This window comes from Podarcis cretensis (genome assembly GCF_951804945.1).
Source record: "Podarcis cretensis genome assembly, chromosome: 8".
NCBI lineage: Eukaryota > Metazoa > Chordata > Lepidosauria > Squamata > Lacertidae > Podarcis > Podarcis cretensis.
In genome coordinates this window covers 48,574,590-48,592,318 of record NC_137177.1, presented here as the reverse complement: position 1 = coordinate 48,592,318, position 17,729 = coordinate 48,574,590, and the positions used below count along the sequence as shown (strand labels likewise).

General features: G+C 44.6%; 1 protein-coding gene across 1 annotated transcript; it reads right to left on the bottom strand.

Moving 5' to 3' along the window:
• Positions 1–629: 629 nt before the first annotated feature.
• On the bottom strand, positions 630–15,745 carry CMTM3 (CKLF like MARVEL transmembrane domain containing 3). The gene is made up of 5 exons (XM_079988060.1): positions 15,390–15,745; positions 8,258–8,413; positions 5,107–5,202; positions 3,749–3,869; positions 630–3,373 (listed from the first exon to the last, which is right to left on the bottom strand). Exons 1-5 carry the CDS (start codon positions 15,510–15,512, stop codon positions 3,345–3,347), a joined length of 525 nt encoding a protein of 174 aa, XP_079844186.1. The 5' UTR covers positions 15,513–15,745; the 3' UTR covers positions 630–3,344.
• Between the last annotated feature and the right edge of the window lie 1,984 nt (positions 15,746–17,729).

Here is a 17,729-nt window from a genome sequence, read left to right as displayed (position 1 = left end):
ATCACTTTAATCCACCTCCAAGTGAGTTGTTGAATAGTTTAATGATGCTGAGAACTTTTACCATTCAGGCAAAATTGATTAAAAGCAATGGCCATTGATTCATTTTTTGCATAAGTATCAATGAAGTCCAAGGGACTGTACAAAACCCATGAGGAGCAAAAGTGCAGTTCTTCAAATCTGCAACAGTGTCACAAACAAAGTTGCAATGGTGACAGAGGTTGGGAGATGAACACAGAACACCCCGCCTCCTGTGGCTATTCATGACCCCATGGATACTTTGTGTGCATGCTGAGCTTTCAAATTTCCTTGTGGTGAAGGGGGCAGGATATAAACTCAATAAATGTAATCTAATAAACCTTTTGCACACAGTCGTGTGGCTTTATTGACATAAATATAATGGGTTAAATGCCTCCCAAAGACCCTTCAATGGGGTGGTGGTGGTAGAGAAAGAATTATAGCCGGCTCCTGAAATAGCTGCTTTGGAAAAGGGGCATTTAAAAAACTAAGGGTCTGTCCTGCTCACTTCCAGATGCTAATGTCCCAAGATGCCAATGTATTTCTGTGCCCTGTGAATAACCTGTGAGAGCTGCCTGGAAGATTTAAAAAGACATCAGAAGTAAGGCTACACATTTAATATCAATGAAGTTTATTCCAGCATGGTTCATAAATTCTCTGCCAGCTTTGACATGCAGTGTTAAAAAGTCAAGTGAAGACACATTAAAAATATATATATATCACATTCAAGTGTCTGTAAAAAAAGACAAATATAAAATGCCCATTTCAAGACTCCCAAGCCCATGCACTAGACTAAGACAGGACACTTAGTTACCCTGTGAAGGAGCCAGCCTTCAAGAGGGCAGTATTTTTGTCATTTTCAAGCCTGAAAAAGTACCTCTAGTGCACTGCTAGCAAAAGTCACTGAAATAAGGATCCCCCCCCCAGTCTTAATGTATCTACAAAACTACTCTATCAATATATTGTGGCTTATCATATGTGGTAAATACTATGTAGAAATACATTGTTGAAGGAAATACAAAACAGATTAACCTTTTAGTTGACAAAAAAGTGGAAAAAGAAATACGGGCTTGCAATGTATAGTCATAACTCACAGTTTAAGGATGGGCTACTGATGCAGCTCACTTTAAAAACAATGCAGGTATTTGTGACTTCTTTCTCACTTGGATGTACCCAGTTGATTTTGCCCTACAAGTGCTGTTCCAGCTTGTATTACTGTTTTTCAGGATCACTATTGCTTGTAGGTTTTTTTGGTAAATTATTCAAGCTACCGCATTAAACGCAGATTCCAATTCTCTTTTCCATCTCCTCAAATGCACTTCTGTAAACTGAATAGTGGTTGATTTAGAGCAGGCATCTCCAACCTTCGGCCCTCCAGATGTTTTGGACTACAATTCCCATCATCCCTGATCACTGGTCCTATTAGCTAGGGATCATCTGGAGGGCTGCAGGTTGGGGATGCCTGATTTAGAGGAAAACTGCATCCTAACGTTTCCCAACTGTTTCTTTGGTTCAAACAGTGTAGGCCTGTTCATATCAGTTCAGCTTTGTTAAGATTATCCTCTTTTCATAAAAGCACAGTAATTGCCCCCCCAATAGAAATTCAAACTTTCCTGTGCATCATCTCAAGGACAAAGTTGATGCACCTTTAGATTGTCACTGCCAAGATCTCATTTGCTGTTATTGCTTAAAGTCCCATACAGTGGAAGAATAACAGATACTGAGCATCCTTGCCTGCTTTCTCTAAAACAATTCATTGCTTGAAAATAAATCACCAATACATATCCTTGCCTATCTTATTTGTTAAGCCAGATATATCATGAAGGTACATGAAGTTGCCATGGGTCTTATCTAATCCTGCAGCAGGAGTATAACATAGGAGGAAAATGTTAGATTCCCACAATGAGCTTGCTCTGATAACATTAAGCAAAAGCGGCAGGGTGGGCTGGGCTGCTTTGCTGATGTTACTTGTGTTTTTGAAAACCTTTAGTTAGATAGTTTGGTACCCAGGCAGGAGATCTTTTTGACTCTGCTGTAATCCTTTTAATAGAGAGTAAACATGTGCTCTACCACTGACCTACAGCCTGACTTAAAAAAATTACCAAACAAAGGCTTTATAGGAAACCCAAGCACATGCCACCCAACTCAGCAAAACAGGGCACCCCTGAAGCCTACTGCCATGAATCAAATACAGTGGTACCTCAGGTTACATATGCTTCAGGTTACATACGCTTCAGGTTACAGACTCCGCTAACCCAGAAATAGTACCTCGGGTTATGAACCTTGCTTCAGGATGAGAACAGAAATTGTGCTCCGGCAGCGCGGCGGCAGCAGGAGGCCCCATTAGCTAAAGTGCTGCTTCAGCTTAAGAATAGTTTCAGGTTAAGAACGAACCTCCAGAATGAATTAAGTACTTAACCCTAGGTACCACTGTATGTACTTACATCTTGCATACTATTGTGCAAGAGCTTTGAAGCTGGTCTTCAAAAGACAAAAAGCTTTGTAAGGGGGACTATAATGTGGTGAAAGTTGGGACATTTATCCACTTTCTCACCTGCTTATCATATGTAGTATGATAAGTTTCTTTCTCCAGCTGTTTTCCTCAACCCTTGCTAAAAAACTAAAACACAAGCCCATTCTTTGGAACCTTGCAGCTCTATGTATAGACAAGGGATATGGTGTTCAGAAATTGTGGGTAAGACAAAACTAAGTAACCCTATTTCTCTTAGCCATTCTTCTAATGCTGGTTTTCCTAAACAAAAAACAATGGGATGCTTCCATGCATCTGCATGTAATGTAAAGCATCAATAATGTTGGCATATGTCTTCTTCATAGCCTTTTTCCTGCATCTATTAAGTAATAAAGAGGTCTCCAGCACGCACACACACACACACACAAAATCCATTTCTCATATTTCCTTTTTCTCTCTAGCTTAAAATCTCAATCTAAGGAATTGATTTTTTAAAAGAGTGCTGAAGTTCAGACTGGTTTAGAGTTTTGTGTCCAGTACTGAACAGGTTTCATGCTTGTCTGATGCAATCATCAACAACCCTGATTATAGTCTGTTTTTAAAAAAAGGTTAAGAAAATTTACTGAACAGTACATTGTAGTGCTGAATGAGAAAAGACAGAGAAAAACATATCCAGGCTCAAACAGCAGCAGTTTTTCTGAGGAAGTCTTTCATGAGACTAGCATATCCTCAGCAGTGGCTTTGGTGATGATCTGTACAATGGAAATAAAAGTTCATAAAAAGGTTACAATTGCTGAAAGAAGAGTGTGCCCATTGTCCTCCCCTTTTGGCTCTGCAATCTTCTCAAGGCACTGTTGCTTCAGTCGGAATCTGAATCCGAGTCATCATCTGAAAGAGAGAGGTTGTCAATAAAAATGCCAGGGTTGGGGTGGGCCTTATTTTATATATACGCAACATAAATGCATTGCATTTGCAACAAACCATGCTTCCATGCCTTGGTATCTTTTGTAATACCCCATCATTCCTGTAACTTTTTTAAAAAATGGAATTTGAAATGTGTGATGCACAACACAGCCAGATCATTTATTCTAAATACAGAAGCTGAAGGTTGTTTTTTTTTAAATTTAGCTTCTAAACAGAGGATAGCAATACTGGAGAGAAGACTTTCTCCCATCTATTGCAGATCTACATCTATTGCAAATATAGCTCACAAATGAGCTTGGATCTGTGTCTGATGGCAATGCAAAGCTGGTTTGTACCTACCTTCTGATTTACGTGGCTCAGGGGCATCTGAAGAATCTCCTTGCTTGAGATATGTCAACAGGTCATTAAAAGTTAGGTAGACGTAAACGCAATAGACAACTGTGGCGATGAATCCAAGCACCTGAAGAGTAAAAGGTTTTGAAAAGCACAGTTTTTGAAAAGACAGTTTTTGAAAGCACGAATGAAAGGGAAAAAATTGTGCAGGAACAGCTTATTGAAAACATTTCCCTGCTGGCATCAGCTGTTGTGTGTGTCCCTATTTTAGGGAATTTCAAGCATTTCTAGTCCTCATGAGGAGGTACTTAAAGGGTCACATCAAAGTCATACTGATTTCAGTGAATCTACTCTGAGCATGACTGTTATCAAACTTAAAGAAATATTAACAATTAAAACATGGTTTACATCTGAGTGAAGACTAGATCTGTGTGGAAGTGACCTTTCAAAACCCTCTACCCTAATCACAGGCAAAGAAATTGGAGGGACATTCCAGGGTATGGGGGGGAGTGTCACAAAAATGAAATAAAATATATTTAGAAGAAATTATGCAAAGTGGTCTTTTTCTTAGGGTGGGAGTGTGTAAGGAAAACATATCCAGTCATATCAGAAATAAACATTAGTTGAATTCAGCTTGTGTAAAAACTAGTTCTGAAGCATGTGTGTGGGTGTGGGTGCAATGCAAAACACCTCTTGAAATAATAAAGCATAATAATATAATCACACAGCCCCCACTGGAAGATTTGTTGTGTTGCACTGCAATTCTGCATTTGCATGAAGTCAGGTTGCTGTAGGGGAGCAACTGTGAAGGCAGGCTGCACAACAGCAGGGGCCACAGAGCTTCATTAAATGGGTGGAGGGTGAAAAGGGTGCTTAGTAGCTGCATTGTGTGACAGGATAAAGAAGCAGGAGGTTATCCTGGAACTTGTTTGGATGTAAGAGGCTTGTGTAAAGGAGAGGCAAGGGAAGCATAGATAAGGGGGTGAAGGTGAAAATGGGTGAGGCTGCAGAATAGAGGAGAAAAGTGGCTCTAGAAATGGGGTTGGGAAGGTGAACATTAAGCTTAGTAGGAAGGGAAAGCTCTAGGGGGGTTAATGTGGGGGAGATGGCAGGAAGATTAGTGAGGTGACCAGAAGTTTTTAATAGATTAAATACCACAGCTCTTCTTTCTATATTATGATGGCCATAGCTGTTCCTTTGTATGAATATCTCAATACCATTCAATAGATCTTCCTTCGTTTTGGGTGTTTAATCTTAGTTGCATAGAATAGATGCAAAACACCTATCAGTACCAGGTAGGTAGGTAGAATTTATCCCCTTATCATTAACTCCCAGGTATGAACCAGCCTGAAACATCAACTTACTCCTGCTGCCTTGGATGCTGTGTCAGAATATTTTGAGACTGCGGCAACTGAGATGGCAAAATATATAATAGCAGCAATGATGCCACATAAAAAGTCCTGCAAGACAAAGAGTTTTGAAATCAAGTTAGGGACAAAGTTTTAAGCTGGATGGGTGGCAAGGTTATGCACAGTACATATCCCCTTAATTGCTGCAAACCAGATAGTCAATTGACAGCCCCAAATCACTTTTAGCTCAACACTGACGGCTCTACCAAGTTATTAACAGGATACAATCAAGCTTCTGCACCCAACTGCATATGAGGTTTATTTAGGTTTTACACTGGATGTCTCAGCCAGACTCAGATGCACATGCTCCTCAACTGTGATACCCTACTAATTCTGGATTCTCATGGGAACCGCAGAAGTGCCACTCCTTTGCACACTTGCTGGGGTGTTCTCAGCTACACCTGTTGCATAGGCTCCTTCACCTAAGCTGGGGTGTTTTATTTGGGAAGAACAAGAAGCAGAGCAATGGCTCCACTGTTGGAACCCAGTGTTGAGTATCGCAGAATTTAGTCTAAAACCTGACTAGCCGCAAAGTGTGCTGGGCAGGAAAATACGCTGGACCAGTATGTTCTCTTGCCTTTAGCAAGCTCTTAAGCAGGACATGTGTTTACCGTAATCAAACCAATTGGCCCTGATCCAGCTCTAATCATATGCAACTATTAGAGGCTCCATATGGAGATGTGCCGCTGAATCAAAGACTCTCAGGCCTGTTCAGTGGGGCCCAGATGAACTGAACAACACAGAAACATGCCCACTGGCTGGTCACAAAGAAGCTTCCAGGTGAATCTCTCTTACTACACTGGGCTGAAGGGGATTTCATTGCAGCCTCTCTGAGAAGCAATATACATGGAGATCTTCTGTACCAAGTTCTAGTACACAGAACAGATGAGAGAACTAGTTGGCCATTGTAAGATGCAAATCCTTCAAGAATCTGAAATCCATTGGAGATCAGAAAGAGGTTGCTATTATGAACCACGCTGAGAACTGTCCACAGTTGCTGTTCATAGACCTAACGTTACTCAGACCTCACCCCTGCAGTGCAGTTGCAGAATTTCCACAAAAGCAGACCTACAGTATCATCTTTCTATGCCATTGTTACTACTGTGCAGGTGACAATGTCTATTCTTGATTTGTGCCACTGGGTGCTTTTCGTTTGAGACAATTCATTGGGTTAAAAGGAAAAGAAAAGCTGCTCGATGCTTTTTGAAACAAAAACTGATTCACAGAAGCATACTTGAGTGCCTTCTTTTGACACAACACATCTGATTTTGCTTCATTGCCTTGAAATCCACTGAAATTTAGTAGAGAAGTTTCCCCGCAAAACATTTGTGCTATTTTTTTCAGGAGAATGTTTTATTGTTAATTCTCCCTTTTACAATTCTTTGGAGAGCATCCTATTAAGTATTTTATAAAATTGGGCGATGTTTAGGGGCAAGTCCTCATTGGGTTTCTACAGCAAATGCCTAGCTCTGCTGCTTGTATCTCTCACGACAGCTTCTCAGGAAGAAACATCAAGAGGCTGATGGGAAATAATATGCTGTCATTGAGAAACTAAGCTGGAGTGCAGCTTTGCATTTTTAAAACATGGCACTGCTAAATAGGGAATTTGTTTGGGGCCAGAGCAGCACCTAGTGGTCAGTTTCAGGAGCAGCTAGTAATTATTGATAGGCTAAGTCAGGAGGAAGACAATTTTAATTGATTTAGCATTTATTTAAGGTACTGTATTTATATATTTAGAATTTCTAAGTGTATATAAAATCTTTTAAACCCATACAAAGATTGAGAACAATTAAAATTCACCCTCGAAACATAAAAATACCTTGAAATGCCTGCTAAAATAGGAAAGTCTTTGTCAAACACCTGAAGTTAAGCAGGGACAGGTTTGGGATGCCTAAACTTGGCTGAGAGGGGGTTCCAAAGAACTGGGGCCCACCATACTGAATGCATGGCTCCTGGTGGGTGCAAGCCATGTGTCTGAGCCAAGGACACCACTAAGAGAGACTTCCCCAAAGATCTCTGATAACTAAGGTCAGGGAAGAGTGGCTTGTCTAAGGCTACCTATTGAGTTATTTGCAGAGGTTCAGTTGCACAGCCACTATGTTCTATGAATACTCACTCCATCTAAAATTAAGCTCTGATGGTAAGTGACAACAGATTTGCCATCAAAATGAAACCTCCTGAAAGACAACAGGGAAGTTCCAGTGTGTTGGGGGGGAATCCCAAGGTTTGCAGATATATATTTTTTCTGGGGGGACCCAGGGGAACGCATACCACTAAACATTTTGTGAATCTAAGTTTGGCCTCATTGAGGGGCAGTATTTCAATATGAGTAGGAAAATGAGAGTACCCCTAAACTTTTTTAAAGAAAAAAAGCAATATTAATGGAAAACCAACTAAGTGGGCAGCAACCAGCCCACCCCCCAAACCACTCAGTGAGGACTGAGAATGGTAGTGGTCACAGGGCGAATGGAATGGAGGGCAGCTGGTTGGAACTGTGAACAAGGAGCATTCCCCATGGCAACATTTTGCACGTTCCACTTGTAGTTGCAATAACTGGCGATGATGGCAATAATGAAATTTAGATTTCATCCAAACACAGTAACAAAACTGACAAATGATGTTGTAGCTGAACAGTTTAAGACACAGTGATGTGCACCTCAGAGATCTCATATGGTACATAGTGACTGCTATGCACAAGATTAATCTCTCAGCCTGGCACTACAAGTCATCCTGGGAGACAACATGGGCACGTTTTTGCCTGTGGTAGCTGGGCGCTAAAGCAGTCATGATACTCGGAGGTTATGCCCATCAACACTGCAGGCTCTCCCCAAATTCCCAGCTACCCATCATTCTTTCACTTCAAATGTGCACCTCCTTCACATCTTCCTTGCCAACCTTGGATATTCACTCCAAGGCTATGAAGGGATGGTCCCCTGTGACTCTCCTGAAGCTGTTAGTCTCCCAATTGCCCTCAGTTCCAGACAGCAATACCCGGAGGACTACAGATTCCCTACTGCCCAGTCTAGACAGTGACTGGCAACCCGCCACCCCCAACCACCATTTCATTGACTCGACTCAGATTGATTGCATGTGTCCACACACTTACCGCCAAAAGCCAATAGACCGCTTTGAACCTCTCATTAAGCTTTAAAGAATATGCAAAGAAAAAACACAGGGCCGCCAGAAGGGTTAACAGTGGTACAATCAGGAAAGACCCAGCAGAGGAGGCAATATAACAGATGAAGATGATGAACGACAGCACCTGCAACACAAAGGAGAACATTATTGGTCATCTGGAGCTCAGAGCATGTGGGTTCCTCCAGGCGTCCCTTGTTATTCAGCATTCATTGCAATTTGTGCTCATTATATTATTGGGGCCGTTATACACAATCACACCTTCAGTACCGTTTGTGCCTGCAGATAGGGACATATCACCAGGGCCGGATTTAGGTTTGATGGGGCCCTAAGCTACTGGAGGCAATGGGGCCCTTTATATATCCAGCTGCCATTTGTCACCAACAAATTGTCACTGTTTTTTATCTTTAATATATGCTATATGGTAATTTATGGACCTAATAGGTATCTAAAGCCATTTGCACATACAAATAGGAGCCTACCCAACACAAAACACTGTGGCTGTTTTCCTTTAAATATTTTTGGGGCCCCCAAGAGAGTGGGACCCTAAGGTATAGCTTGTTTAAGGTAAAGGGACCCCTGACCATTAGGTCCAGTCGTGACCAACTCTGGGGTTGCAGCGCTCATCTCGCTTTATTGGCCGAGGGAGCCGGCATACAGCTTCTGGGCCATGTGGCCAGCATGACTAAGCCGCTTCTGGTGAACCAGAGGAGTGCACGGATACGCCGTTTACCTTCCCGCCGGAGCGGTACCTATTTATCTACTTGCACTTTGAGGTGCTTTCAAACTGCTAGGTTGGCAGGAGCAGGGACCGAGCAACGAGAGCTCACCCCGTTGCGGGGATTCGAACTGCCGACCTTCTGATCGGAAAGTCCTAGGCTCTGTGGTTTAACCCACAGCGCCCGGCACTGCATGTCCCATATTTTCCTGTTGAAATCCTGTCACTTTTCATACCACAAATGCTCTGTTTGGTTTTTTCATGTCCTGCTTTTGTTGTGCTACAGTGCAAGAGTACCCTTCTAAATGGGAATAACACAGTCATATTGGAGAACAACCAACAAAGTGGAATGACGTGCAGACAGTCCAGTAGAAATCCACCACTAATGCACTATTTGGGGCTTCTCTTGCACTTTTCTCTAAGTTGTATTTTAGAACAAGCCTGGCCCATTTCAGGCTTACAAGACCTGCCTTGTTTCTTTATTAGAACTCCAATATCCACCAATCAGAGCCAAAGATTCAAAGGAGTCTCAGAATGGAGTTCAGCCCTTTCATGCAAACATCCATTCCTTGCTTCCCCCTTTCCAAACTGCTTTAATTTCATCAGCCTAATGTAGAGCTGGGAAGTTAGTATTGCTAAAAGAAACCCGGGAATCTGAAACTCTTGCCTGGTCTACCTGGAAATCAGCCAGAGATTGATCAGTAGATTCCAATTCTAAAATACAGAAGTCCACATATGGCAAACTGAAGCATCACCAGGAGCACAAACCTCCAAGCAATGTCATTTTTATGGCAAAGCAAGATTAAGGCTGCAATCCTAAACTCACTTACTAGGGAGCAAGGCCCACTGAACACAGGGGAACTTTTTTCTGAGTAAACACTGCAGGAGAGACAGCAGGAAGCAAATGAGTCCATCTTAATTTTATTCTGCTCAGTTGTTCCAAGGAAGCTCTGTAGAGGAAGCAGACAGCACTTCCTCCTTTTTAAAGATTTGTTAAACCACTCCAAGCAAGCAATGCAAAGCAGCAAATGCTTACTCTGAGGAAACAAGAGTCACACTGTTTTCAGAAACAGTAATACAACATGCTTTATTTAGAATCTGGAAATGATTTGTCTTATAGGAACAAAAACCACATAGGCAAATGTGAGTGGTATTAGCTATCTTTTTTAAAAAATTGTAAATGACACTTGTTTCTTCAACATTTTTGACATTTCCATTCCACTAAAACTGATTATGTAATTAATTACATTACTTTCAGCATTAGGGGATAGCAGAAGCCAAATGGATGCCGGATGGATGCAGCGCTGATTGTGATGAACACAGAATGCCGGGGGGAGGGGGTGTTTATATCGCTGCCTGTATTTGAAGCTATATTCCTTGTGTTATACACAGTCTCTCATATGCACACAGACCTTCTTTTCTGGAGTTCCAAATGGCATCGTGATGGCAAGGTGGGCAACTCAGATAGTAGGGATTTTTTTCTTGCTCTGGGACTTGAGAGCAGATGGGAAGCACACTCTGAGGTAGATTCTCTTAGGGCCACTGGAAGCGTGCCTCCCAGGAATCACATCATGGCATGGGGGAGGCCGGCCAGGCATCATCCATTGGTCAAAGAAGGAACAGCTGCAAGGAGATCATTTCCTCCCTCCCGGCCTGAAAGAACTTCCGGCTCCATCTGCCTACTGTTCTGGGCTGCAAAAGCCAAGGGAAAGCACACTCTGGCTCTGTCCATCAGCCAACGAAACAAGCTACCAATTGCTGTTCAAGCAAGAACGGCAGCAAGGGATGATCAGCGTGGCCCAAACTGGATATAAAGACCCTCTTGTAGCTCACCCCTGTATTCTGACCTTCCTTTGCTTCCCCATGTATTAAAGGTTTGTTCTTTTTTAAATTCAAACCAAACAAAGTTGCAGTGTGATTCAAGAGGTAATGCACAAATGCAAAAGATAACATCCCATTGTGATACCATGATCACTAAGCAACACAATCCACAGGTAAATTCACATCTAATAACCCCTCCATGTTGCCACATGGCATGGTGCAGGTAGATGAGGATCTACGCAGTTATTCATACAACTTATAAAAGGAACCGGACATAATTAATGTTTCACAGTGCCTTGTACTGCTCTCTCCTATGATACATCAAACATTCTGGCCTTGAATTGACCCCCTGCCTCTAACCTCTTCCCTCCACTCCCTTTTTCCTTGCATACCTTGCTTTTCTCGTTTGTAAACTGAATGGCTGGGCCTGTCTCCCCCTCCCTCTTTCTGTTTGATGTGAGCCACTTTGGCAGAGACAATAACTATTGGAGAAAAATACAGCAAATGAAGAAAAAGCAAATCTTGCGCAAGAAATTGCTAGTCATTGTCAACAACTGTTTGTGACTAATGTATTAGAAGGGAGGGCAGAAAGGAGGAGGACAAAGAAGGGGAAAACAAAAAATGGGAAATAACAGAATCCTAGAGTTGGAATGGATCCCAAGGTCTAAGCCCCTGCAATGCAGGAATCTCAGCTAAAGCATCCATGACAGATGGCCATCCACGCTCTGTTTAAAAACCTCTAAGAAAGGAGAGTCCCCCACCTCTAGTGGGAGTCTGTTCCACTGCTTAACAGCTCTTACTGTCAGAAAGTTTTTCTGAATGTTTAGTCGGAATCTCCTTTCTTGTAACCTGAAGCCATTGGTTCAAGTCCTACCTTCCAGAGAAGGAGAAAACAAACTTGCACCATCTTCCATGTGACAGCCCTTAAGATATTTGAAGATGGCTATCATATCTCCTCTTCTCCAGGCTAAACATACCCAGCTCCTTCAAACGCTCCTCATAAGGCTTAGTTTCCAGACCCTTGATCATCTTGGTTGCCCTCCTCTGCACACATCCCAGCATGCCAATATCCTTCTTGAACTGTGAGGCCCAGAATTGGACACTGTATTCCAAGTGTGGTCTGACTAAGGCAGAATAGGTAAAGGTAAAGGTACCCCTGCCCGTACGGGCCAGTCTTGCCAGACTCTAGGGTTGTGCGCTCATCTCACTCTATAGGCCGGGAGCCAGCGCTATCCGCAGACACTTCCGGGTCACGTGGCCAGCGTGACAAGCTGCATCTGGTGAGACAGCGCGGCACACGGAACGCTGTTTACCTTCCCGCTGGTAAGCGGTCCCTATTTATCTACTTGCACCCGGGGGTGCTTTTGAACTGCTAGGTTGGCAGGCGCTGGGACCGAACGATGGGAGCGCACCCCGCCGCGGGGATTCAAACCGCCGACCATGCGATCGGCAAGTCCTAGGCGCTGAGGTTTTATCCACAGCGCCACCCGCGTCCAAAGGCAGAATAGAGCGGTACTATTACTTCCCTTGATCTGGACACTATACTTCTGTTGATGCAGCCTAGAATAGCATTAGCTTTTTTGCTGCTGCATCACACTGTTGACTCATGTTAAGCTTGTGGTCCACCAAGGCCCCTAGATCCTTTTCACATGTACTGTTAGTAAGCCAGGTGTACCCCATCCTGTATTTGTGCATCTGTTTCTTCCTGCCTAACTGCAGAACCTTACATTTGTCCCTACTGAAATTCATTTTGTTAGCTTGCACTCAGTTCTCCGATCTGTTAAGGTCATATTGAATTCTGATTCTGTCTTCTGTGGCATTAGCTACCCCTCCCAGTTTGGTGTCATCTGCAAATTTGATGAGCATCCCCTCAATTCCTTCATCCAAGTAATTTATAAGGACATTGAACAACAATGTGTCCAGGATAGAAGAGAGCTTTGGGAGAGCTCTGAGGGCCATACAGAGGCCTGGAGGTCCCTGAGCCTCCTCACCACTACCATGGGGTTGGAAAAAGCATCAGAACCTAAGATAAGGTTACCAGGTTTTTTTCAATGAATCCGGGGACACTTTTCAACTTCAATGGATTATGTATGGGGACTGATTTGTAAATCCAGGGACTGTCCTTGGGAAACGGGGACGTCTGGTAACCTTAACTTAAGAGCCACAGCTCACCTAGTCCAACAACCTGACAGCAGCCAACCAGATGCCTCGGGGAAGCCCACGGGCTGGACACAAAGGTAATAGCCCTCTCCCCCAAAAGTGCCACCAAGTCCCATGAGAACCAAGGGTAGCCAGTGTGACTAAACAGGTGCTGATGGAGCTCTGTGAATTTATTGAATCCCCTTCTGATGCTATCTGCATTGCTGATCCCCACCACATTTTGTGGCAGTGAATCCCATAATTTCATGATGTGATTTGTGCAGAAGTCCTTTCCTTTGTCCGCCCTGAATCTCCTGCCAATTTAGTTTCATTGGATGACTCACTTAACACCAGATTTTGGGAGAGGCAGCGATAGAATTTTCTCTATCTAGTATCCACTTTTTGTACAAGACACATCATTTTCTAAAAGTTATGTCATATATTCCCACCCCAACACACACACACACACACACACACACACACACAGAGAGAGAGAGAGAGAGAGAGAGAGAGAGAGATATGGAAATGCTTTTAGGAGACTCCCTAGAAGATATCTCAGCACTAGAACAATCAACAGAGTATCCAAAACTCTGCCCCTTTCAATTTTTGTGTCAAAAGTTCCTCCCTGTGGAATGCCCTCCCATCAGATGTCAAAGAATTAAACAACTATCTGACGTTTAGAAGACATCTGAAGGCAGCCCTGTTTAGGGAAGTTTTTAATGACTGATGTTTTAATGTACGGTATTTTTAATCTTTTGTTGGAAGCTGCCCAGAGTGGCTGGGGAAACCCAGCCAGATGGGCAGGGTATAAATAATAAATTATATTATTTATTATTTTTATTATTTTTATTATTTTTATTATTATTATCCCTCTCAAAAGTTGCATCATCAGGTATGAATATCCAGCTAATCCGCAGCTCTGAAAAAGCTCTAAGGGCAAGATGAGCAAAGGAAGCTATTTAAAACCAGGTCATATAACCTTAATGCAGCTATTCTCAAACAAAGGAACTTCAATGGAAGACTAAAACATGAAACGGCTGGATTTGAATTTATCAAGGGATTGAATGCTATCATTTGTGGTTTTAAATGAGATAGTCATACCTTATCACGCTACAGTGAGTTAGTTAACTTACCCACGATAGGATTTGTGTTATCGCCTACATTGTGTACCATCACTGCTTTCTCCCAGGCCTGGTTGTTGTGTATTAATCCTCATCCGTTTGCACAAACTTTGCTGGGATGTCAAGGGTGGCTCATCCTATTGTTTCGCTGCCCCTCCTGTTGCCACCCCCACTGAAGCCTTGCTTACCAGGGTTGTGTCACAGTACTTTGTGGCAACATCTCAGCAGAAGCTGCTGCCTCTGCTCACTTCTCCAGGGCAGTGGGACACCACACCTGTGCCGAATCCACTGCTCAAAGCGGCTGCCTCAGTCCATGCCCGGCCGGCCCTTAGGACTGTTATAGGCACATCCCATGTATTGAGCATTCATTCTGATTTGTTTGCCAGGACCTCACGTCAACCAAATGTTATCCCACGGTTTCCACTGCATTTCCCCCTCAACTTAAAAAGACTGTGGGGTGTGTGGGGGTGTTAGGCACATTCGTTGTCCAAGAGCGCTAAATCCACTTTAATTGCTCAACTTGAATACTGTATGACAGGATGCAAACTGATTTCGGTTGCAACATACAGCCAGCCTGGAAAAGGCCACCGTTAATAACCCCCGTCCTCACTATCTGTTTGACTTTATACAGTTCCTTTCCCTCCTACGTCACTATTCTACAACCCCAACGCCACGAGTGCTATTCACACCCGCAACTTCATGCTTCCAAAGTGGACTCTAGCCCAGAAAAGCGTTTGCGCCGTAATAAACTGCTTAGCTTCCAGGGTGCCGGAAGCCTCTTTCTTTGTTTTTACTAGGACAGAAGTCGCCCGGTCCTGCGCCTTCTCTTGTCTCTCCCTCTCCCCTCCGGGGTGGGCGTGGTGGCCACCATCGGGGTCCCTGGGAGGCGAGGGGGGGGGGAAATCCTCGTTTTTAGGCGAATCCTACAGGACGCCTGCTGGAGCCAGTCCTGGTTTTCCAAGGGCCTCAGGCTGCGATCCAGCGCGCACGGTTTACCTGCGAGTAAGCGCTTACTGGACAGAGCTCGATTCTGAGTCCACGGGCCCAGGAAAGATTGCTGTGGGAGAGGGTCACGTTCAGGGCAAAGGAACCCGACCTCGTTTCCCTCCTTTGCTCCTGGCAAACTTCCCGCGGCGTGGAAGCCCTTTGCCAGAAAAGACTGCGAGCAGAGACTGCAGTTTCTCCGCCGCCGCCGCCGCCGCCGCACTTCCTCGTCCTCTCCGCCTCCCTTCCCCACGCGCAGCCCTTGACTCGAGTTTGCAAGGCATTCGCCCCCGCCCCCCCCCTTCCGCGCCCCATCTTACCGCCTCGGCCAGCAGGAGCCTCCCTTTGCTGGAGCTCAGAAACTCCTTGAAGGATAGGAGCAGGCGAGCCCCCGGCGGAACTGCGCCGCCGGACTCGGGATCCTCCGCTTCGGCTCGCTCCATGCTCGGCTGCGCGGAGGCGTCGCCTAGGCAAGAGCGGAGATCGGTGCGCCCCGCCGAGTTTGAGAGGGGTTTTTTTTTCTCGTTTTCAAAGGGAGGGAAACGGAAATCCTGATTCTGCGGAAATGGGGGGTAGAAAACGCCGAGCCGAAGAAAAAAAAAAAAGTTTCCTCAGCGGTTGCCAAATCTACAGCTGGGGACGCTGCCGAGCAGCCGCTGCCGCGCGGCAATCTCGTGCGCCCCGCCCCTTCCGACGAAGAGCCGGGCGGGCGCCACGTTAGGCGACCCCCGCCCCCGACTCGTGCAGCTGCTGGAAACAGGGAGTACTTCCTCAGGCGAGTCCATGCGCGGCTGTTGCAAACCCCAGGACGTGACCCTCGGGGAGCTTGCGCTCCGCTGCAATTGTGCTTCGAAGGATTCGAAGAGCCTTGCCGCATCAGAGATGGAAGATCCACCTGGTCTCTGTTTCCTAGAGCACCCAGCGGCCACCAGCCACGGTCACTTCCACACGGTACATTTAAAACACGCTTGTACCACTTTTAACAGTCTTGAATTCCCGCAAAGAATCATTGGAACTGTGATTTAAAGGGTACAGGCTTTGCAGAGCTTCAGTTCCCAGCATAGCTGCCAACTCCCAGGGTGCCCGAGCACCCACAAAATTCCCCATGAAGGGGCCGGGCACCCACAAATTTTGGTGCCAGGGCTATGCACACTGCATGGCACCCCACAGCCCCAGGACCCATGGGACTAAATTGGCACTCCTGGTTCCCAGCACCCCACACAAATGACACTTCCCAGGATTATCAGTGGCTCTTGAAGTGGTTTTTAAGAGTGTGTTTTACCATATGGTGAGGATGTGATATAGATGACTCTGAATGTTCACAAGCAGCCCATTCTCACCAGTCACACCGTTGGCAGAAAAATAACAGTGGCATGAAGACTTAGTTTGGGCTGGGTATGGGGATGAGACCCAGCTCTACCTCTTATTTAAAGCAGATCCAGTGAAGGCGGTGAATGTCGTGTGTGAGCGGTTGGAGCATGGATGGCGTCTAACGGATGGAGGCTGAATTCCAACAAGACAGAAGTATTGTTTCTTGGGGGCAGAGAGGGCAGAGACATCTGAAGGCAGCCCTGTATATAGGGAAACCTTTTAAGGTTTAATGTTTTACAATGTATTTATATACAGTGGTACCTCGGGTTAAGAACTTAATTCATTCTGGAGGTCTGCTCTTAACCTGAAACTGTTCTTAACCTGAAGCACCACTTTAGCTAATGAAGCCTCCTGCTGCCGCTGTGCCGCTGCTGCACAATTTCTGTTCTCATCCTGAAGCAAAGTTCATAACCCGAGGTAATATTTCTGGGTTAGCGGAGTCTGTAACCTGAAGCATATGTAACCCGAGGTACCACTGTATGCTGGAAGCTGCCCAGAGTGACTGGGGCAATCCAGTCAGATGGGCAGGGTCCGACTACTACTACTACTAATGATGTAAGTTTTTATAGATGCCACTGGATGCATGATGGCAGGTATCATGCATCTGAAGAAGCAGGCTCCAGTAATTCATGAAACCATGGCATCATAAGTCCATTTGTCTTTACATTTATCTTACTCCCCTTTAAGCTAACAGCAGTTTGTCATTCTGTCCAAAGTAGGAAGGAACTATGATGAGTTTTAACTATGGTTGAGCGAAACAAACCAGGATCAGCAATAATGGTTTGATCTTGGGTTGTTTGGCCAAAACAGAATTTAAGGAAATGACATGGTGCCTCCTGCGTAGGTTAGGCTGAGATTGAGTGACTGGCCTGTGGTCATCCACTAATGGCTTGTGTCTAATACTGTATACTTAACTAAACTGGCTCCTTGACTGGCTACAGTGTTGCTCTTTGAGCTTGTGCTGTTGGTTTTTAGGAATCTGCTTGCTTCCACTGAGCTCTATGTGTTGGCGGTCATGTGTCAATTGGATGCGTGCAGAATGGTCGCTGCCTGTATATACAGACACTCTTACAGGCAAACAGGGAGTTGCCTGGAAAGCATACAGTGCAAGAGGCATGGGGAACCTCTACTCTGTTGGCTAAATAAGGTTCAGCAGAAGTCCTAAATGCCCGTTGGAGGATGTAGGGAGCTCAGAAAATAGCATGCAGGTCAAATCCTGGTCCCCGCCCCTGCATTACAAAAAGTTCATGACTTTCCAATATTCTCTCAGGAAAAATAAACTCACATTG